The 23,343-nt window shown below is 31.3% G+C and overlaps 2 protein-coding genes across 4 annotated transcripts in view; one reads left to right on the top strand and one right to left on the bottom strand.

Annotated features, from left to right (window-relative positions):
• Positions 1-23,343, bottom strand: part of LOC106789157 (phytanoyl-CoA dioxygenase, peroxisomal-like) — a 32,130-nt gene that overhangs the window by 1,968 nt on the left and 6,819 nt on the right. Inside the window, exon 1 of one of the 3 annotated variants that reach the window (XM_014753127.1) lies at positions 18,896-19,073. The exons of the other annotated variants lie outside the window; for them this stretch is intronic. The gene's annotated coding sequence lies outside the window, so the exon portion shown is untranslated. Of the gene's footprint in view, positions 1-18,895; positions 19,074-23,343 lie in introns of those variants that run through there. 3 annotated transcript variants of the gene reach the window in all.
• LOC106789151 lies at positions 133-21,671 on the top strand. Its single transcript, XM_014753116.1, has 10 exons — positions 133-671; positions 14,123-14,264; positions 14,785-14,984; positions 16,136-16,273; positions 16,610-16,916; positions 17,176-17,424; positions 17,575-17,806; positions 17,874-18,110; positions 18,330-18,610; positions 19,308-21,671. The coding sequence occupies exons 1-10, from the start codon at positions 640-642 to the stop codon at positions 19,641-19,643; spliced, it is 2,154 nt and encodes a 717-aa protein (XP_014608602.1). The 5' UTR covers positions 133-639; the 3' UTR covers positions 19,644-21,671.

Here is a 23,343-nt window from a genome sequence, read left to right as displayed (position 1 = left end):
ATATATATATTGAATATATATATTGAATATATATATTGAATATTATTATTGAATATTTTTTACAAATTGTAATATACAAATTAGAAAAAAAAAGAATAAGTAAGATATTTTTCATGAGTATGATTTAGGATAGAATAAGAACGAATAAATGAATAATTGTTAATGATAATTAATAAAAAGACTTGGAGTTTGCGCGTTAAAAGTTTCCCCATTTGAACGTGCGCGTTACTCGGCATCAGCACGTGGCATCAAAGGGAAGGATATCAAAGGGGGTGGTAGTGTTCTTTCGAGGCAAACGGCGACGACCCTCGCACCTCGTCGTTGCTTCTGAAACGCGCGGGCGACCGGATCGATCGATCAATCGATCGATTTTTTTATTTTTATCATTATCCTTATCCTTATCCTTATCCTCATCCTCATCCTTATACTTTTTCTCTTATACATATACTTTTATTTCGTCTCGTTGTTTTTAAACAACGATGATGGGGGGTGGGCGAGGGGTTTAAGAAAGAAGAAAAACAAGATAGAATATTTTTCGATTTCGCGAGTGAAAGAAACAAAAATCAACGTTACGAGATACGATGTTGATTAATAAAAGTCGAACAACAACAACTTTGAATTATCGCATGATTTACATCGATGTACCTATATACCACCATTATCTTTAAAGGGTAAGTGTGTACGATCTCTTTTTTCCGTAAATTCTTGTAAACAACAGGTGTTCCTCGTCTTATTTTGTTTGCCAATCCCTTTCGAATAACTCGTGTTTATTTCTCTCATTCTCTCTGATATTCGTTAACGTTAATTTATCCAATAATTTTGATTTTCACTTGGGGAAAAGGACGAACGAGATTTTTGTTATACTTTAATAATAGTTTAAATGGATTTGCGGTTACGTACTTTCATAAAATGGAAACGAGTTTACGAAGGTAGACAGACAAAATCGATGTACATCGCGTTAATAATGAAGAGGAAAGGTCTTCAACCTTTGAAGAAGCAACCGTGCCATAGGACCGACCTTTGCAATCTAGATATACGCACAAACATATACGCTTCTAGTTAAATATACATATATATATGTAGCAACTTTTGCTAGTAGTAGTAGATTTATTTAATTCTTTATTTTTTCTAAATGTAATAAATCGAACTTCTCGCGTTCCCATTCGTTTCTTAACAAACCAATTCTGATTATATTCTTTTTTCTTTTTTTTTTTTTTTTTGGAACCGTAAAGATCGTCGAGACAATCATAGTTGACGGATATGAACTTCCGGTGTGCATTAGTCGTCGCAGGATGTCCTTACCAACATAAGTCAGGATATTAAATACCCCATAATAATGGTTTATCGATATTACAAATATTATCGATGTATCCAACGTGAATTATTTTAACGAAACAAATCTTTTCTCTTTTGTATATATATTATTTTTTGTTGTTTAAACTAACATAATCAATCGGTTTGTACGCAATTGTACGATATTATTATATTATTAATTATGTCTTGTTTATATATATATTTTTATACGATGTGTTTAACATCTTTACCTTTTTATTTTCCCTTTCGTTCGTTCAAAGTTACGTTACTTGAAAGTAAGAAGAATCTTTCGCGTAGGATGCAAATGAGAAAACTTTTCGATGCAAAATGACGAAAGGAAAAAGGGGAAAATAAAGAGGAAAAAAAAATGAAGAAGAAGAGAAAAGGTTGTGCATAAGCAAGATAGCCGACTTGGCTTAGATAACGAATAAACTACTTGGCTAGACATCGTGGCACCCCATGTCGCCCATCCAACCCGTTTTCTGAATCACGATCAAGAAATGTTCTTCCTGGCAAGAACAGCTTTCCTATTTATTTGGAAAAATTCAATCGTAACTAGTCGTTCCAGTTCTTTAACACTTTGATATACATGACAAACGTGTGCACAACTTTTTTTCACCCGTAAATATTATAATATTTACGGTGGAATTCCCGAATTCGAATATTGTGTAATAACCTATAACAAAATAACTTAATTTTTGTATGTTTTTATATTATGGGTTATTCGTTTATTTAATAAAAAATAAACTAACTTTGTGCAATTTGATACGTAAATGTGCATTATAAGAATATTTGAGTAGCAATTCTATAAGACAAAACTTCATTTTGTATGTATGTTTTTATATTTTATTATTAACACGTTATTTGCTTAATCGTTTTTTCTCGACTTTTGTTATTCAAATCATTTGTCATTTTGTAATTGACATTAAATAAATATGTTTAACTTTATGCATTAATAAACGCATTAAGCTTTTCATTTAAGTCGCGTGTACACTCCACCGGTGATACAATTTAAAAGTAATATTTTATACGATTTAAAAAGAAATCACAAATTTCTCTGTGCAACGTCGGATCTTTTCATTTTGTAAAATTTCATATTTCAAAAGGTTAATGAAATATTCTAGCGTGGACATTAATTTTCGTAATGATTACTCGGAAATTAATTTACAGAGATGTTTCAATCTACAATCTCACTTTTTCTTTTTTTTTACAGTTACATTCATAAGCGTTTTTAATTAACATTTCAAATTTGTCCAATGGATTTTATTGCAAATAATTGTACACGTTATAGAATATTTTCCCGATTATTTAACGATAAATATTTTATTATATTTTTATTTTTCATTCGTAGCAAATGTATTTATCTTATATTTCATTCGTTACGTAAGAAATTGACAATAAATGGTGAAACTTGAAAAATAGGGAACTTCGATTATTGCGAAATAATTTTCCAAGGATAGTCTTTGCACGTATTACACGTGTCTTGCAAAATTGCAAATCGATCTATCGAATAGTCTCCGTGAAAAATGCATGCCAGGTTTGAAAAATGTTGTTTAAAGTTTCTCGTACAGTTTGTAGTTTCTATGGAATCGTATACGCACGAACCCCTTATCTATCTTAGATTATTTTAACGAAGTTCACTTTGAAATTTTTCAAACCCATTTTCGAGATTTCGAACTATACAAAAAAAAAAATCAATTATTTGATCAGAAATAAAAAAAGAAACTAGAATATTACTTCACAATTGAAAAATATATCGTTTTATATGTACACACATACAATATCCTTTTAAAACGTTCGACCCAGTAAACGATACTTTAAGAGAATTAGTACAATTTGCAGAAAAAAAATGAAAAAATATTCTTCTACGGGAGAGAAAGAGACAGAAAGAAAAGTTATTACCAGCAATATAAGTAGAAAAAAAGTAACTTTTCTTTATAATAGTTGGGGAGAATAAAAGTTGTTAAAGTTTTTGTATTTCACGGTACATACTCTTGAAATCTGTTTTTCTTTTTTTTTTTTTTTTTTTTTTTTTTCATTGAATATCTCTAGACTTATGTAAAAATGTGAGAAAATTGATTTTAGTTGGAAAATGTAGTAGAAAAAATTTCATCAATCTTCGTATCTAAAAGCAATAAAAAAAAAAAGAAAAAAAAAATTGCGTCAACGTCAACGTCAACGTTTTAGTTTTTTTTTGTTCATTCAGAATTCAGTTAGAAAATATTTTATCGCGATATATGTTAGTTAAACGTTCTTAAGAAACTTTTCTATACATACATACATACATACATATATAGAAAAAGTAAAATAACATTTCTATAGTTCGATCGACCGGAAGAAGAATTGAGATTCTTTCGAGAAATCTTTCTAACGGGGGAGGGAGGGGGGAGGGTCAAAATTTCGAATAAAGATTAACCCAATAAAAATGATCAATATATTTCTACGTAAGTCGTTCTAATACTATTTACAAAATTAAACGCGCAAAACTAAACTTAACTAAAATAAAAGAAAGTAATCTATGAAAGAAAAAGATAAAAACAGAGAGAGAGAGAGAGAGAGAGAAAGAGAGAGAAATTTTCTGACAGAGGAAAACGTAGGCGTTTCGAGGGTATAATTCGTAACTAGAATAAAGTTAGCTTATATTCAATTAAATTCAACGAGTAGTGTCCCTATCTCGTACGATTTATAGGACAAACTTTGACGAAGTGATTGGTGCATTGGTGAACGAATTACCGTAACCAACTACCGAGAATGATTGGGAAGGGGGTAGTAGTATAGGGTTGGGGGGTTCGTTTTGCCGCCAATAACCTTGTAGGAAACTCTAACGAAGAGAACAAGCTACAGAATAAACTTTTTTACTCGACAAACTCTATCCTTAAAGCCTATATAGTAAAATACTCTCATAATGTGTGTGTGTGTGTGTATGTGAGTAAGGGAAAACCTTACCCATTCTTTTGTTTTCTTCCTTATTCGTTTTTTTAGAAAGAAGAGAGCCTATTTACGCGTAAGGAAAAAGAAGAAAAAAGGAAAGAAAATAAAAGGGAAGAGATCAGAACAAGTTAAAAAGTGTGAGATCCTTTATTGGTTGATTTAACGAAACTAGGACATAAAGTTGAATCAATATATATATATGTAAGTTAGTCGTTCACTTTCAATTCGGTATTCGGATCGATACGTCAGCGAAACTTGTACCTTAAAACTCCAATCTATCTGTGTTCATAGAAAATGGAGCTTAAGATTCAGTTTAAAGAGCTACGGGGGATCACGCTGACACTGGGGATGCTAAAAGGGATGCTAAAAGGGATGTAATAGGGATTTAGGCACGGCAGGTGGCCAAAGATAAATGCCGAACGGGAAAAGTAAATGAAAAACGTGCCTAACTCGATCGGACTTTTACGATTGCTTGATCTTTACCACCTTCCCCTACCCCCTAACCCCTTTTCCCCCATTCGATAAATAATTCTTTACTCAACGATGCAATTTTACAACGTCGTCTGAATATTTTTTTCTGTTCACAAGATCAAATCTTCGTCTATGAGTATACGATCAAATGAACGAAGGAATGATAAAGAAGTACCTTTTTTTTATGTGTGTTTTCTTTTCGTCTTATTCATTTAAATTATCTTCATCGTTATTTTTCTTACACATTCCTAGTATACATATATATATATATGAGATTTTTATCAAGGTGTCTCGTTTCAGATAAACAAATATTTTCTATCGTTAAAGTATTTTGCATTAATTCGTTTAATATAATTCTACTAATAGAGATATATAATCGATTTTCAAATAACGAAACCTATCTTCTTATCGACTAAAGAATAAGAAAGAGAAAAGAAAAGAAAAGAAAATGACAGTTTCCAACTAACTGAAAGACAATTTGATTCCTCCTGCATTTTTCTCATCTTTAGTTTAGTTCTTCGGCATTATTCTCAAGCAAGATAGTTCCTTTTCCGCCCTTAACATCATTTCCCGTTTCATCAGCGTTCACGGTTCTTTCTTTCTTTCTTCATTTCTTTCTTTACCTTCTTTGAGGAAGCCGCTTGTTCGATGATGATTCGCCTGAGGTATCATTTTTTTTTTTCGAGATAATCATTTTCTTTTTTTTACTTTTTATTACAGATAGAACGATTTTCACTTGCTAACTTGTTGAAGAGGGTTGAATCTGTTGATACTATTACTATTACAACATACTTTACAGTATATAAACGATATAACATTAATGTTTTAAGAAGAAAATGTTGAAGATGTAATTTCTTAGTTAGCCAATTTAGTTGGTGGGACGATCACGATAAAAGATATCCTCGTTGTCAGTCGAAATTTAAAATAACCAACCCTCTTCTCCTTCATTTCAAGATCCTACAACTGATATTTCCATGAGAGGAAAGGAAGAAATTTGGATAGGATACTAAACGAGAGATTAGTATCAAACAAGTGACAGGAGAGGTTGAATTTATTTGACTGGATTAAAGTTTCTTTATCTATTTCAAGGAGATGTGGTTTCAATTCGTCAGATGGATAAAACTTCGTTCTTAAAACACGTTACAACTATGGGTAATTTATCTCAAGGTCAAATTATTCACCCTTCCCTCTTCACCTATTTTTCATTTTACTCTTCGATCAATCTTTATTCAAAAATGATTGCTATTAATCGATCGATTCGTCATTCTCATTTTCATTTATTATCATTCGGTGACCTATCTTATATCATAGCAACCGTTCATCGTCACGAAGTTTTATTTCTACGTCGTCAATCGTGACAGGACTACTTTCTTCTTTTTCTTTTTTCTTTCTTCTTTTTCTTCTTTTTTTATTTCAACGATCGCGTGTCGATCGAGCTACGTTATTTATTTTCTTACAAACAGGTTTATGTATATACATATATCTTTCTACATTCTACTTTCTTTTCTTTTTATTTCATTTCTTTTCTCCTTTTTTCAAATCATATATCCTATCCACAACGACCTTGCTCTTCTTACGCTTATTCGATGGCATAACTATTCTATTAGAACAAAAAAAATTATCTAAGCAAATATTCTCGTTGCATCGTCATATTTTTTATTCTAATTTGTTCCTTTTACTTTATATTATTTCTTTTAGCAGTTTTGAAAAACATTGAAAGAAAAATTAATTTTATTTACTTTTTTCTTCTTTTTTTTTTTCTTTTTTTTTTTTTTTTTTTTTTTTTAATAGTATGATATCAAATTTCCAAAATAAAATTCCAAGTATTTCTTCTATGCTATTATAGGTGAACGTAAAAAGAAAGTGTTCGGAATGTCGAACGTTGTAGTAGTCACTGTAACAGTAATTCTTATTAAAACTTTAAACGAATTTTTCTCGAAACTACGCTTTATAGAAAACTCTTGAGAATTATTTCTCGAAAACTATTTAACCGATTTTGATGAAATATAACACACATCTTCCTTGTACTATTTGTTATTCGATGAAATAGAATTTTTATTAAATTCTAGTAAGTATATATATTTTTTTCTTTTTAAATTGCAACAGAAATATCATGTTCAACTTCAAAATTGACTTCTTTAAGTTCCCATCTTACGAATTCTTCATATATTTCGATTTTTCTAATTCATCAGCAGCGTACGAATGTATATTTTGAAAAAATATTTGGTTTCTCATCTATTTACAATGGAAACTAGAATTCCAACAGTTTGGAAATTATCGATGTGAACTTTTCATCTGCAGTAGATCCGCCATTTTGAATTAGAAAAAACAAAACTAATAATAACGTTTTTTTTTCTTTAAAGAAAAATAATCAAGACGTGGAATAAAAAGTGAACGAAGTTTTAATAAGTTCACATAATCCTTTTTATTTGGAAAAAAAGAAACAGAAAATTGTCAACCTTCTAGATGGCTCTTTTTTGTCGTATAATTTACGTAATCCAACTTGGTTTAACGATTTTTTGATAAAAAAAAAAAAAAACCTGACGACCGAACGAGCACCAGAGTTTTGTCGTTCTTTCCATCCCTTCATCCCTTTCCCTATCCCTTCGAAACTCGTTGAAGTTTGAATGTAATACTCGAATATTCGAATTGACACGCGACAACAATCGAACGGCAATCGAGAGGACAAAACACCCCTTTCCCCTGTCATCCTGTTGGATTTCATTTTTACAAGAAAAGTATGGGGAACGATGAGGGTTTCTGACCCCATTGGTAGACACACCTGACAATCTATGAGTTTCGAATATTATTCCACCACCGTGTACGTACAGAGTTATGGAAAACGTAGCGGAGCAAAAACATGGGATGCTGTTGGCTGGTTGTTGTTGGTTCTCGAGAAGTCAAACCATTGGTGAAATCGATTATCGATTTCCCTTCGAACCCCCATCCAGAAATAGAGTTACTTTAATATCCTGACGTTGCCGCGAGAAATACGCGAAAGGTTCTTCTTTCTGATTTTCATTCAAAATATCCTTAACACTTGGAAACAACCGAGGGTATATTTATTTCTATCAAAAAGGGGTGTATAAATGAATTATTTTTTTTTTTTTTTTTTTAAATTGGTAAGTCATTTAATACTAAATTTACGGATGTTTTGTTCATTATTTTTTAATGACTCACAAACATTATTTGAATGAAGGGTTGAGTAGAGGGGAGGTATTAATATTTACGTATATTTCATTACGTAATTAAAAATTAACATATGTTTTTTTTTTCAATAATAGCGTATATAGTAATTAACTTTTTAATGAGTCAAATTGATAAAGTCCGTTAATCTACTGTTAAAAAAAAAGATGGCAACTTTTTCAAACGCATTTTATAAAATGTATTTATATCTATATCATATATTAAAATATACGCGGTGTTATCCTAATTAAATAAAAGAAAATTATTCAATAAACAATATTGACACAAATTTCATTCTACATTAGGATATTTGTTTTTTTTCTTTTTTAAATGTGTAGGTATAGGTTATGTATGAAGTGTTAAATAACCTAAAAAGTGAAAATTCAGCAGATTCAAATCGGGTGACCAAGCTGACCAGGAAATTCGACCACTTCGCGGCTTATCCACTTGTTTGAAAATCGTTCGTTTAAAAATTGTTAAGTCAGGTTAGTCGGCAGAAATACATGGAATGCCACCGCGTCACGTACAAATTACGTACGGTTTCTGATATCAAGTGGACTTTTTTTTTCATTTTCATAATCATTGCGGTAAATACCCAATTTTGTTTCTGCACGAACCTAATTTTTTACGCTATTTTAATTTAATACACGGGACCCAAATTTTATGAAGAAAATTTCTAAAATTCATGGTTTATTATATTACTTTTGCTAATTTTTTAAAATCAATCTTTTATTTTACGATAAATGTAATATATATATTCTTTGTTTAAACACATTTTTGGTCAAAACTATTCTTCAGGAATGTATATATCGTGTAAAAACAAAATTAGGTGTACATTATTGCCAACTTAAACTTTCTCGTTTTGGATTTATGAGAAATTCAATGAATACAATTAGATCAATTTCGTAATTATCGGCAAATATGTAGGTAGAGATATAGACGCATGAAATATTTCCCCGATTGAGATATTCGGTTATTCGAGCGAGTGTTTAGAGAACGGAACATTCCACTTGATATTGAAATATCTTAGGCTTTCGAGAAATCTGACGTATTGTTATACGTTACGTGCTAGAATTGTCATGGTAACAGGTGTCGAGAGATTTCAAAGTAGACGTCTAAAGAAAATATCCTCATTCTTTTATTATTTTTACGATTTCTCAAGTTTTTTTTTCCTTATCGTTAGATAATTCGCATAGTCGAGTGCAACGATGAACGAGAAACGAATATTTCATTCTAATTTACATTACGAAACATTTGCAATACTTTCATTTGCAATAAAAACTTCAATGAACGGTGAAATTACAACTACTTCCGTTTAGCTAAACATCCAACCACCGTCTAGTAACAAATTCGTTGGAAAATACAGGTAACCCTCCTTTATAACACGGTTTCACTGTAACACGTTTCATAAATTACGGGGGAACCCTTTGTACAATACTGTACTACTACAGCACTGGATAACACGGATTTCTGTTTAACATATTTCCAAAATGAAATTACCTTAAAATAATGACCCCCGAAAGAAAAATATAAATTCAGGGTCTCATGTAAAATGATTTCACATGACACGATTAATATTTTTCTAGGAATCTATCTATCTACCGTGTTATAGAAGGGTTACCTGTATTGATTTAATACATTAGATTAAAAAGTTTCTACCTCTTTGATTTAAAAAGAAAATTTGGCTAATTAATAATTTTCTTATGTTAATAGAGTTATGTATATATTTTACATTTATCATTGTAACGTATCTTGTATTTACAATTCATATATGTATCACGTTGGTATATATTATCTAGAATTCTTGCTTAAAATTGATTGTATTTTCTTCTATTAAAACAAGAAAACATTTTCTAATTTATAACCTGTACATTGAGAGAGAAAAGAGAGTTAAGTTTCGCATCCTAATTTATTTCACTCGAGAAAGACAGTAGATTAATTCAAAGTGTATCTCATCTTCTACTTTTAGATTTATTCACGCATCTCTCGGTATCATTTTTCTTGCGTCTTATACTCTCGTGAAAGATTATACCGAAAAATGATTGTAGGAAGAAGCATCGTCTTGGCAAGTATATCTCATTAACCTTAGACAATTCCTTTATAATAATATTATCAAAACGAAACGTAACTGTATCCACAAGCAAGGAAAAAAAAAAGAAAGAAAATAAAAAAAAGATTTATATTTATTTGAAGTCAATTAAAATGATAAAATGCATTAGATTTAGTTTTATTTGATGTTTCAGAAGAAAAAAAAAAAAAGGGGGAAAAATAAAAATATTGCGAAATTCTATACTTTCGAAAGAAAATGGAGATAGATCAAGTGTGTGATATTTTTATGTTGTATATTATTAATCATTTACGTTAAAAATTATCCTGGATTTTATCAACAACTCGGAACACCACTTTGTCAACTTTTTTACTTTGTAATCAAGTAAAGTATTGCGATAATGGTGAAATTGTTTCGTTGTTTCGAAAATTCTTCGAAAAACTTTAAACCTTAGGAAAGGAATGGTTTTCTAAATAGTCCCTTAATGCCCAAAATAGCCAGTCCTTAATGGAACGTGATGTTTGTTTGAAGAAGATGGTCATAAAAATAAAGTGGCAGTATCTTTTAAAAGAATTCTTGGTGGTATTGTAAATTAGATAAATACAATTCATCCTTTTATCCTTTTTTTTTTTTCTCAAGAAAACAATCTTCTCATTGTTAGTATCTTTATGACCCACCCACAATAAAAGGTTCATCACAACCTGGAACTATTCGGAAACAATAAAACATTTTACGATCTTAAAAACCCGTTAACAAATGAATCTCGCTATAAGTGTATTGGATTGCATCTCATATACAATACGTACACCCATACAACTTACTAATTTTAACATTTTTCATATCTTTGTTCACTTTTCTTGGTTTAAAATCAGGTGTACATCACATACACATTATCTGAATCATTCTTTGAAGATAAAGTTAAGTAAAGCGTTCAAAATTCCAATAAATTTGTGCAACTATTCGAATAATGAATCGAATACTCGTTGCAAAAGCTTACAGAAATCGTATAAGAAATGATAATTAAATAAATCATATAACGTAATATTTTTTATCTTACAATTAGAAATAAATTATATACTACATCTATAAATTATTCTTTTTCTCGAATATAATTCGAATTCTTTTTAAAATGAATATAAATAAGTTTGTTGAAATCGTCAGAGAAAACGTAATTTCCAACCGAGAAAACGGTAATATTCTCTAATAACAATGAGGATAGCTCGAAGATGAGAACGTCAGCGAATGAGGTATAATTTCAGGGCAGTAATTAAATCGGCCAGGAAATTATACATTAATATGATTTTGTTAACGTTGCGGTTACACGGTACACCATAAAGCTTCTCCCTCTCTCTATCTCTATCTCTCTCTCTCTCTCTCTCTCTCTCTCTCTCTCTCTCTCCCTCTCTCTTTCTCTCTCTCTCTCTTTCTCTCTGTTTCTCTCTTTTGCAAATCTTCGAAGGATTGACTAATTTATTTAACGCTAATAATTTATTTTTTAAATGTCAGAGAATGCAATGCTGTAAATATTTTCTACTTTGCCATTTCTTTGAAAAGTTCCGAAAAATATTTTTTATACTTAAAGTGAATAGATTTTAATGATTTTTATATTAAATTAGAGTACACTCTTTTGTCTACGCATAGAATACCATATCTAGCTATAAATTTAGCATGTAAAGTTCATAAAATGTCAGAAAATGTAATGCTGTAAATTGTTCATCTTTGCAATTTCTTTGGAAAGTTTTGGAAAAATTTTTTATACCTAGAGTGAATAGATTTCAATGATTCTTATATTAAATTAAAATACACTCTTTTGTCTACGGGTAGAATACTAATTTGAGTTATAAATCAATCTGCAAAGGTTCAAAAAATGACAAAGAATGCAATGCTGTAAATTTTTCCTACTTTGCCATTTCTTTAAAAAGTTCTGGCAAATATTTTTTATATTGAAAGTAAATAGATTTTAATGATTTTTATATTAAATTTAAGTACACTTTTTTGTCTACGCGTAGAATACTTTTTTGAGTCGTATTATATATAATAATAATAATAATAAAAAACTGAAAGAGATAAAGTAAGGTAACACTCAAAATCAATCAATCGTGATTCCCTTGCGGAACATTCGTTGAGATACTTGTTGCGCGAAACACCTTGCACGTTGTACTATTTCAGAGAAAGGAAAAGGGAATACGAGAGGAAATATCGATTGAAGGAAAAAGCATTACCAAGTTTCTAACTTTCTAGTCTCCTCAGCGATTCTAAACCTTTTCTCGTTTCGTTTCGTTTCATTTCATTTCATTTCATTTCATTTGGTTTTCTTCGAAATCTAAAATTTTAAATATATTTTACGAAACGAATATAATTTTCCTTTTATCGATAGCTGATAACTTGAAAAAGTTTACATAATTATAATATCAGAATATCTTCAATATGTATAATAAAATGAAGAAAATCATTAATGACGAATGAGAAAATAAGGAGTATTACTTGAAAGTATAATAATATTCATCAAAACCTTATAATTCAAAAATATCTTGTTCATAGATTCCCTTAATCTCACTTCAACGTCTTATCGATACTTTTTCCTCCATTAAAAAGTCATTAAATTGACTTACAACAGTTCCATTAGACCTTGAAAACATTCGACTTTTTAAAAACTCTACACGGTTGTAGAGATACCCCATTAGATAATAATAAAAACCCATCATTCAATCATTTTCCCCGCCAAAAAAAGGACACAATTTTCACGTGCATCATTATATATCAATTTGTTTTAATGTTAGATGGAAAAATACAATTTTTGTAAGAATTTCTTTTCGAGAGAAAGAAATTTGAAAAGATCAAAAATAAAATACGCGAATGAATTGAAGAGTTTCGTACTTGACACGATAGTATTTTGAAAAATTTTGAATGACTCGCGTGGGTTGAAAAATCTTGAGCATAACACACGAAAGGATGGTTGAAAAGTTCAGAGTTTAACGTACGAGAATGGGTTGAAGAGTTTTGCACGTTTATGGGTTTCCCACAGCGTGCTAATCTCTAAAGTTTTCAGTCATCATCGTGGTAGGTTAAAAACTTTTCAACCCACGGTCGAATGTTATTCAAACTTTTGCTGAAAAACTTTTCAACCCTCATCACGTGATAGGCCTAAAACTTTTCAACCCTTCCCGTCATTTGTTTATCAAATTTTTCGACCAATTTGTTGATAACCAATTTCGCAAAATTTGTTAACTCGCTAATTTCAACAATACGATTATTGTTTCATTTCGTAGAATTATTTATAGGCTCGTTTTATTTTCTTAATTACCATAAACAACCGAGAGAGAAAGAGAGAGAGGAGAGAAACTTTGATAAAGCATCTCTGTTGCTGAGAGAGAATATTAATTTGTCGATAATGAAAGTAGCAGAACATAGGCCTAACCAAATTACATTGTCCGAGTATTAGTGATTCCGAAAATAGTACGTGCATACCCGCTTATGTGAGTGCATTTACTTTCGTGAGAGTTAATGTTACCATCGTTACACCCTTCGTACCTTTCCTTCGTTATACGTATAATGAAATTACCTTGAGTGGGTAGCAATACTTTTGTTCAAATCAAATTATTCATTCTTCAGATTGAATTCGTTCTCTTTCGTATTGATCAAAAGCGTAGTAAATCTATTATTATTATTATTATTATTATTATTATTATTATTATTATTAGTTGGGGTTAAGAATTCGAAAATTAATTGCAGCAAATATTAAATCCCGCAAGTGTTCCCGAACCTGCACAAGATTCCCCCATTCGTAACCCTCCTACCCAATTTCGTTAAGATTTATTCTTACATTCTCTTCCCATTCACGTTTCAGTCTACCCAATGGTATTTTCCCATTAGACCTATCACTTAATATTTTATCCATACGTTCCACGTAACTCATTAGTGGTCCCAATAGGATGGGACCTCAAATAGTTCCAAAAAACGTTGTGACACTTTTGTCATACCTCTAAGAGTTTAACATGTTTCCTCATCACGTTGTTTTACACAACGATGATTTATTAAAATACTTTATTTTCGAACAACCTAAATTTTGATCTCGTCTTATAATTTATTATTGTTTAAGATTATTTGTTTGTTTCTCAAACTTTTACCCATTATTTTTTTGCAAGAATGACGTTTTAATTGATAAAAATATAGGAAATTTGAAGAAACAAATCAGGTGGGAGAAAAGGGAGGAATGGGCCCTTGGGCCTTTGGCGTCCCTCTCATCCTTTGCTGCGCTTTGGGTCTTCTCATTAACATCTACGTCCTACTCGTAGTTCTTGGTCTTGGTAAACAGGTAAAAATGTATTCTTGTTACGTAAATGTCCACTTATTTCTTCCGAATAATATCAGAAGACAATTTTTCTAATTTAACTTCTAAATTATTATTCCAAATAAGTATTTATTATTTCACCGCAATCATTTTCCTTCGGTTCATCTTAGATCTTAAAAAAGACATTCGTTTGTTCGAAACAAAATGGCGGTAGAAGACAAAATGGCGGTAGAAAAGAAAATGGCAGTAGAAATAATGTTTAACAAAAATAAATGTCTACGGTTACTTGTGTGAAAGACGAAATAAATTGGAGAGTATCAAGATTCACATGATCGTTTGGTTTATTGTCCGAAATATTAATGTACGAGAATAAAACCGAAATATTCGATCTTTCACCAAAGTATTATAATAGGTTATGTGTTGGCAAACAATTATGCGAATTTTGACGTTCCCCAATTTCGATCATTCACGATAACTTTTAACTATTACATAGATAGAAATATGGTAATGAATATATAGGTATTAGGTGTCTTTAATTTCGTAGACGCAGCAACAACAAACAGCAAACACGTTGTTATTGATTCATCTTGGTGCTGTTGAAGCTGCCGTGTGTCTGATATTACTGATCTTTACTACTACACCTTGGTCAGTAGCCGGTGATAGTTGGTGCGTATTTCACGGCTTTCTTTTAGCCCTTTTACATCCCGTCGCATTATGGACCGTCACGGGATTGAATTGTGATCGGTGAGTACTCTTTTAAACATTTAAATAATCCTATTTTATCGTTGGTTACGGATAAACGTATAAAAAGAAAATCCCTGAATTATTCATTACGATTTTTATACGTCAGTTATAAAATATAAACAAAAAATATCGTATTATTTCCATATCGTTTAGTTTTTATTTAATATTGTTATAGTATTAGTTTCGATTTAACGCGAATCGGTATAAAAATTCTTTCCTAAATCAACGTTGGGAACCTTTCGTGTATCATCTTTTTTCTCTCTCTCTCTCTCTCTCTCTCTCTCTCTCTCTCTATCTCTCCCTTTTTCTTTTTTAGATTTCTTTTCTTTTCCAGAATTTAGAATCGTTTAGTATTATTCCATCGAGTTTTTCGATACATCGAGTTTCGACGCTTTTTCGATCAAAACTTTTTATTCAGACGCCCCCCAACTTACTCCTCCTATCTCAATAACAATAGAAACTTTCGACTATTGTTTTCATACAACCCTTATTTCCCCCAAAAACCCTTACCATTATTTTATTCCAAATATTCTAGTTAAAATCAAATGTATATGTATATATATATAACTCGTTAGAAAATGAATTGATTATATTATTTATTTGTAAAATAATATCGTTAAACAAAACTTGTCAACGTAATAATGAAAAACTGTTAACGCGAATGTCTTATATATAATGAACGATAAATCTAGCTTTGTTTTATTCTTCAAGCACCGTTGGCCCGTCGTCATCGTCGTCGTCGTCATATGAGAACGATATAAAGGACAACAAACTCTTTGATAAGAAATGTCAATAATGACATTCTCTCTATCTTTTACGCTGTCAATTTTCTAGAAGAACGGTTTGCCGTTTGATATGGAGTATCAACTATTACATCCTCCTCTCTTTACTCAATTCATCGGTCGTTCCATTAAAGTCAAGAGATAAGAAGGGGATGGAACTTAAGATGGAAAGAAAAATGGGGAAAATGAAAGAGAGAGAGAGAGAGAGAGAGAGAGAGAGAAAGCCAAACCGGTGCTCTAAAAAATCATTTTTCCTTTAGCGAACGTATTATACCAAATTATTGAATTAATAAACGTAAATAGTTATCACCAATTAAATTGGATTTAGTGATTTATTTTCTTTTTTTTTTTTTTTTTTTTTTTAAATAGATACTACGCCATTGCTGCCCCATTGCATTACACCGCATTGGTATCACCTAAACGAGTAATTGTCGGTTTGGCAGCTTCCTGGACGGGTGCTATTCTTTTGTGTTTACCACCATTCTCCGGATTGGTACCACCTTACAGGTAATTTAGACGATTATTCGATCAAAATAGTTAACTATTTATGCATACGTTAAGAACGTGTAAGAATGTTTGTACTAAACAGATATTTTATATGTTATCTGTCCGCTTAAAATTGTACACCTAAACTTGAATAATTTCTTTCTTTCTTTTTTAATATTATAAATTAAGTCGAAGTTTTTTTTTAATACTTATCATATATAAAAGTGATCATTTTTGACCAATCCCATCTAAAATTTTGCAATTTGATAATAATAATATAAATTGTTATCTTAATACGAGTCATATTCAGTTATTAGGTTAGCCAATATCGATAAGATGAACATTTCTTTTCGATAGGTACAGTCCAGGATTAGGTTGTTGCGCGCCAGATTTTGGAAACGGAAGTTGGGGTACCGCGGCTGCACTTTACGGTGCGATTTACGCGATTTTAGGTTTGGCATTACCGGCAATTCTCGTGACGGTATGCAATTTGCGAGTCCTGGGTATAGCCCGTTATCATCGACATCGTATCGCTAGTGCAATTTACGAAGTCACTTTAAGCGCCCAAGTGACCATCACCCATCAGCGAAATCCATTTTTCGTGCCCACTGTTACGGCACCCTCGGCTGGTGGCCCTCCTCGTTTTCACAGTGCTGCCAGCACGGTTCGTAAACACTGTTTTTCTTTTACATTTATTTATAAAATTATTCTCAGGATACAATACTTTTCAAGTTTGGAAAGTATCGTTCAATTCAAACGAATTGTCAACGTAATAATAAAATTAAGAGTTCAATGTGTTTAGTGAAAAATTACTATTAAGAATTTGTGTGTGAGAAAATGTATTTGAAATTTGTTCATTTTTGAGGAGAAGATTAATTGATTCTTGTTGGGTAATAAAAAAGAAAAATGATGAATTTTTATAGGTTATGCAACTAGTCGGTTCACTATATTTGCTGTATTTTCCCTATTGCGGATTTATACTTTGGGAATCTTGCGGAGCCGGTAATCAAAATCGAGTACAGGCTCATCCTCGTTTAGCCTCGTTGGCATCTGTTCTTCTTGCCTGTTCTCCGCCCATTAATGGTCTCCTATATGGTCTCAAATCACAGACTCTGAAACGATCCGTACAAAATTATTGGCGAAAAAAGGCGACCAAGTCAGAGTTGCAACAGGTAATTTAATTAAATGCAATCTTACAAATCAACGGACTCGTTATAAACGGTCATATTTTCTTTGGTAAATTATTCGAAATTAATTAATGAACAAATTCAATTGGAATAAAATGAAAAAAGAAGAAAAATCATCGTTGGATTGAATTTTAGGAGATTCAAGCAAGAACACCGAGCGTTGCAGGTTCGAGAAGACCATCGGGAAGTGGAACCGGTTCGTTATTTCCATTTCCCCCATTGCAACGACGATTGAGCGAAGCATTGTTAGCAATTGGTAACTGCAGATCGGGAAATAGCATCGAACAAGGGAATATTCATTTTCATCGTACGAGATTACAACCAGCAGCATCGTGTAACACGCTTAGAGTACCGTCGATGGAATCAGGTAAAAATAATATTGGTCTGGTTACGAATGATACAAAAAAATGCGAGGGAACATAATCGTTTAATAGGTGAAAGTGGAAAATTGGTGAGGTCCAGCGCTAGCGCGGCGAGTTTAATGGGACCCCATTATCGTGGCGATTTTACGGGAAACGAAATTGGAACTAACCGTTCCATGTCTACGAACGAAACACCCAGACGTAGTCCAAGAATTTTAATAACGCGTGCATGCAGTGAGGAAAGCCAAGACGGTGGGAGCCCACTTCGGAAATCTTACTTTCCTAACTCGGCCCATCCATCCTGTGAAAGTACATTTGATTTATTTCCTTCATCTTATCGTTGTTTCTCCCATCCATTATTACACTTTGCCATACAATAGAATCAATTAGATCGTCGAATTTTCTTCTAATAAAACTATTTTATGAATACAATTCGTCATAAATTATTCTATTGTATAGGAAAGTTGTTTGTTTCTATCAATTATTTGCTAAGCATTATCATATTATATTCTTTAACGATTTACCAAGAACGTAGATGGAGATACTGTAGTACCGGAAGCGATAGTAGTACAGGAAGTAGCGAAACTAATGTTTGGACGACTGGGGTGGCACAAAAAATGGGAAAAAATAATGTCAAAAACATGGCGGACGTTTGGCCAGCCAGTCGACGATTAATACGCGTTAAAACGTTAGAAGAGGATTCTCTTTCGATTGGTATAAGGCCTAGCAACAACAGCGAGAGCAGCGACACAACTGATACAACAGCCACGACAACGACGACAACTTTACCGATCAAGACGCGAACTCTCGTAAGTCAAAAATTCATATAACTCAACATAATGATTCTCGTATCTTTCCTTATCATGCATATTTAAATTTTTATTTTTTTTTCTATTTTTTAACTTTATCTGTTATATATTTAGTTATTATTTTATTATAATTATATTTAGTTATTGTTTAAGCACTTACAACGATAATTCGTGATTACGAGAAACAATAAATTACGTTTATTATAGTCTATGGTTACTTTCTGTTTTTGAAAATCTACGTATTTTCTACAAAAATTAGTATTAGCCGGTGTTAAACAAACTTACCGTTTACGATGAATTCCAAGTTTGCACCAAAATGATTGAACAAAACGATAATTTAAAGTTAAACTTTATAAAAAGTTGTAACGATTATATCATTAACGAGCAACCGATATCCCAGAAACTAGAACCTATAATTGAGTTAATTTCCTATATTACAAATATTTGGAAAATTCTAGAATGTTGTTAACGTTAAGCGGCGCTGATGTCGTGTACGGTTCCAACAAAATGTCACTTATGACACGTCAAAATGAACACGTATTTCACAAAATCCCCAAAAAGTTTCTATACAATCAAATAAATTACCGTCCCTACTTTCCCACGTTACGTCTGTTTCATAACAGTTCATCCAATGAGACCCTTTTATCAATAATTTCAAACGAAAATAATAATTAATAATACTTCAATATACACGCAGGAGGAGGATGATGAAGAAATCGTTGCGAGGAGTAGGAAAGAATCGAAAAAAAAAGGGGAAAGGAGAGATCAAAGCGAAAGTGAAAACAGTTGGAGCAGCGTTGAAGAAATCGAAATGAAAGAAGTGGTAGAGAAGAAAAAAAAAGGAAAGGGAAAAGGAATGGAAGAAGAAGAAGAAGAAGAAGAAGTGGGAGAGGAAGGGGAAAATGGTGAAGAGGATAAAAGTGAAAAGTTAAAAACGTCTCGTAGAAAGAGAAGAATAACGCATCATTCCGTGGATTCCGAAGATCGAGATGATTCAACCCAACTTAGGCCACTTTTGACTCCCACCTATTAAATTCTTGCATCGAAATCGAGTTTTGTTTTTCCTCCAATAGGATTTCTTCGAAAATTTGAAACCCATAATATCGAATACCGGATATTGGATATCGGTAAACGATAAATTAATGAAGATCAGAAAAATCGTAACTGAAACCAATGTGTGTACCCAGTATGAAGTTAATAATACGTTCAACCGTTTATTCGCACCCACGTACGTGGTCAACGCGTTAACAATAGTTTATTTTGACTCGTTTACTCTGCCCTAACATAACCTAGAAAAAATTCGATCTTATACTGCATCTACGTAATCGGTTAAAATCCGGTTTATAATTAAATTAGAAAATAATGAACTAATTGTTAAGTTGTTTATTCGAAAGTCCATTTTTGTGTTTAATGAAACATTCCTAATTAAATTATAAGTCATATCTCTTTTGTAAAGTATAATTAAAAGATGATAATGATGATGATGATGGATAATAATAATAATAGTATTGGGATTAAATAGCATTGGAAGAAAAAAAATCGACTTTCGATTAAGAAAAAAAAAAAAAAAAAAAACTACCTCCGACCTATTACGTAATAACGCTTCGCGTATCCCACCCGGAAAGAATAAATATTTTTTCAAATATTCGTTCTGCGACACAAACTTTTTCTTGGCAACATCAAAGCAAGACGACTGATATTCCGATGGCCTCGATTATTTTCTCGATCGAAAAATGAAAAATCGATACTAACGAACTAAACTGAACCGATCTCTCTGTGACCTCATACCGAAAATGGACAAAAAAAAAAGGGAGAACCCACCCCCTTTTAGGTATTCGAGAGAAACCAACAACAACACATAGTTCCTACAAATCGCGAATTAATTCGTTGCAAGAGACAAACGAAAAAATACAAAGAAAGAAAAAAAAAAAAAAAAGAAACAATCGTTAATCGATCATTCGACCATTTTAGTTTCCATTTTTATTTTATTTCTTTGCTTTTCTATTTTTTTTTTTTTTTTTTCTCTCTTTTTCTTCTTAACGACGCTACGCCAATATACAATATTTCGATTAAACGATACAATTAATTGTAAAATATACAAAATCATTTTGATTAATTTAAGATTTATAGATATACGTATAGAGACGCGTTTATTGCTATTAAATAAATGTTTAATAGCGAAAATCTTTCCTTCCATGTAAATTAATTCGAATTTAACTCGAATGGATAAGACTATATAGATGAAAGAAAATCATTGAACAAAGGTGTAATAGAATATAAACGTAGGAAAATAAATTCTATTTCTATCGATGAATTAGATCAAATGAGTCTCATTTTTAGGCATTTTGTTCGTATTACAAAGTATGATCGATGTTAAAGATAATCGTATGGCACAAGGTCAAACGATTCTCCTATCGCGTGCTATTAGTCCTTTAATAATCTTCTAATGACACCTAATATGCATACATATATGTATCGAGGGTGTATCCGGATGGGTGGTACAACCATTTTTGCATGCTAAAATATATAAATCGAACAATAAAGATTCTTTAAGACGTTTTCTTCAACAATTTCTTTTTTTTTCCTTTTTTTATCCATTTGTTTGGAGAGAAAATCGTGCGTTGAAAATTTGATGATGTACTATTAATTATATCTACAATTACTCAAATAACAAATTCAATGTGATTAATCTAATGTAATTTCTTCCATGTTTCTAACAAAGAATCAACTCCCTCGAATGTGGGGGAAAGGAAAATTAATTTGATCACCCCTCCGGATGGTATATATGCAATCGTGAATAATGTAAACCTATTGTTATAATGGCTTCTAAAAAGAATTGTTTCACGTTAGAATTTTAATTAACAATTAAGCCTCCCCTCCCCTCTCCAACCCCCAACTCCCGTTTAATCATTAGCGAACGATGACTTTAGAATAAAACATAATTAAATTGAGAATTGAAACAATTAACGCGGCGGCGTCAATCATCATGTTTTTTATTTTTAACATCAAATCCGATATAATTAATATATAATATATGTGTATGTGTGTGTGTGTGTGTGTACATGCAAATGTGTTAAAAAATATTATATATTAAGTTTTCAAGATTATAATGATATTGAATATTTTCTATATTAATATATATTTTAGAATTTTAGATGAATTAACTGGAACATATATCTTTCTCGTTTTAATATTTCTTTTTCATTTTGTTTTTTTTTCTTTTTTGATGTCTTTTTTCTTATCTCCGAGGCTTTTTACTCGAAATTATCGATCGCAACTACCGCGAAATCAAATATCCGTCTATTAACGTCCCTCGCGTTAAAATTATTTTTAGCTTATCGAGTTCGGTCATACTCTCGGTCGACTCGCGACACTATTTCAATTAGTATGGATAATCGAGTTTCATCTCAATATATCGAATCGTTCTTAATCGTGTAAAATACGAAGAAAGTTCTTTTTTTTCTTTTTCTTTTTTTTTCTTTTCTTTTTTATTTAAACGAAACTCGATCAATTATCTAACAAGTCTGATCGATCAGTGGCAGTGAGAATGAATGAATGTTACAAATTGTAATGTTAATTTTCGCGTACATTACGTGTAAATAATAATTATGAATAATAATAATAACAATAATAATAATTAACAAGATTATTTGTCATCTTTCAAATCAGGAATTGAATTTCATTCTCTTTGACGAGAAAAAGAGAGAGAGAGAGAGAGAGAGAGAGAGAGAAAATAACACGTTGTTGTTGTTGTTTATTTCTTTCATCGAGTTTCATTTGCTTCTTGCAAATACGATAGGTCTGATTCGAGAATGGTCAAACTATTATATAATACGTCAAAAAAGAAATATTATTTTTATTATTGGTGTCGAATTAAAAATACGTTTAATAAGAAACATAAATAGAAATGAGACGATATCACCGTTAATTGTTGTCAGTGGTACCCCAATTGGGTATTCCGTTCGGATTATAATTAAACAAAATAGATATTTGTAAGAAATAATGAAGAAATATTCAAAATGAATAGGATATTTTTAAGAACTAACCAACCTTACTGATCCCCACAAAATTGACGAATCCATAAAGAATCGACAATAATCTGCTGCAGGGAAACGGTTCGTTGTCTGCTATGCATATCTCTTCTATTGATTATCATCGTTATTAATATTGTTATGATTATTATACGCGTCATCGATTAAACGTTGGAAACTTTCTTCGATCGAGCAAGTCAAATGGGATGATTGATATGTTTGTAAAGATTAATAACAATAAGATAACATTGAAAACATTAACAATATCTATATGTGTAAATTATTTAGATTATAAAAAGCGAAAAGGTAAAAATTGAAAGAAATTAAAATCGTGTGTTGAGAATATATAATATTATATTACATATTTTGTTTCTTTTCTATTTGTTTTCTGCCTACAGGGTAACAACCAGGAGTATTGAAAATGTTTAACAATATTTGTATGTATAATTATTTAAAGTATCAAAATCGTTAAAAATATTTATATATATATGTTACCGTCATAGCCAGAAATTCGCCATTGCTGGTAATTCCTCGGTATTCTCACCACTGCAAAGAGTCTTCCGATGAAGTCGGAAACAGAAGAATTCTTCCAGTTTTTCCTAGGCATCGAACATAATACTTTGATATTCTATAGAATATCAAATTACTATTTAAACAACGTTGAAAGAATACATTCTCGGGCACAGACACACACAACCATAC

The sequence above is a fragment of the Polistes canadensis genome, unplaced genomic scaffold, assembly GCF_001313835.1.
Source record: "Polistes canadensis isolate GaletaPanama2010 unplaced genomic scaffold, ASM131383v1 scaffold_166, whole genome shotgun sequence".
NCBI classification, from domain to species: Eukaryota; Metazoa; Arthropoda; class Insecta; order Hymenoptera; family Vespidae; genus Polistes; species Polistes canadensis.
Note: the sequence above shows the minus strand (reverse complement) of the source record. Positions and strands in the feature narration are given on the sequence as shown.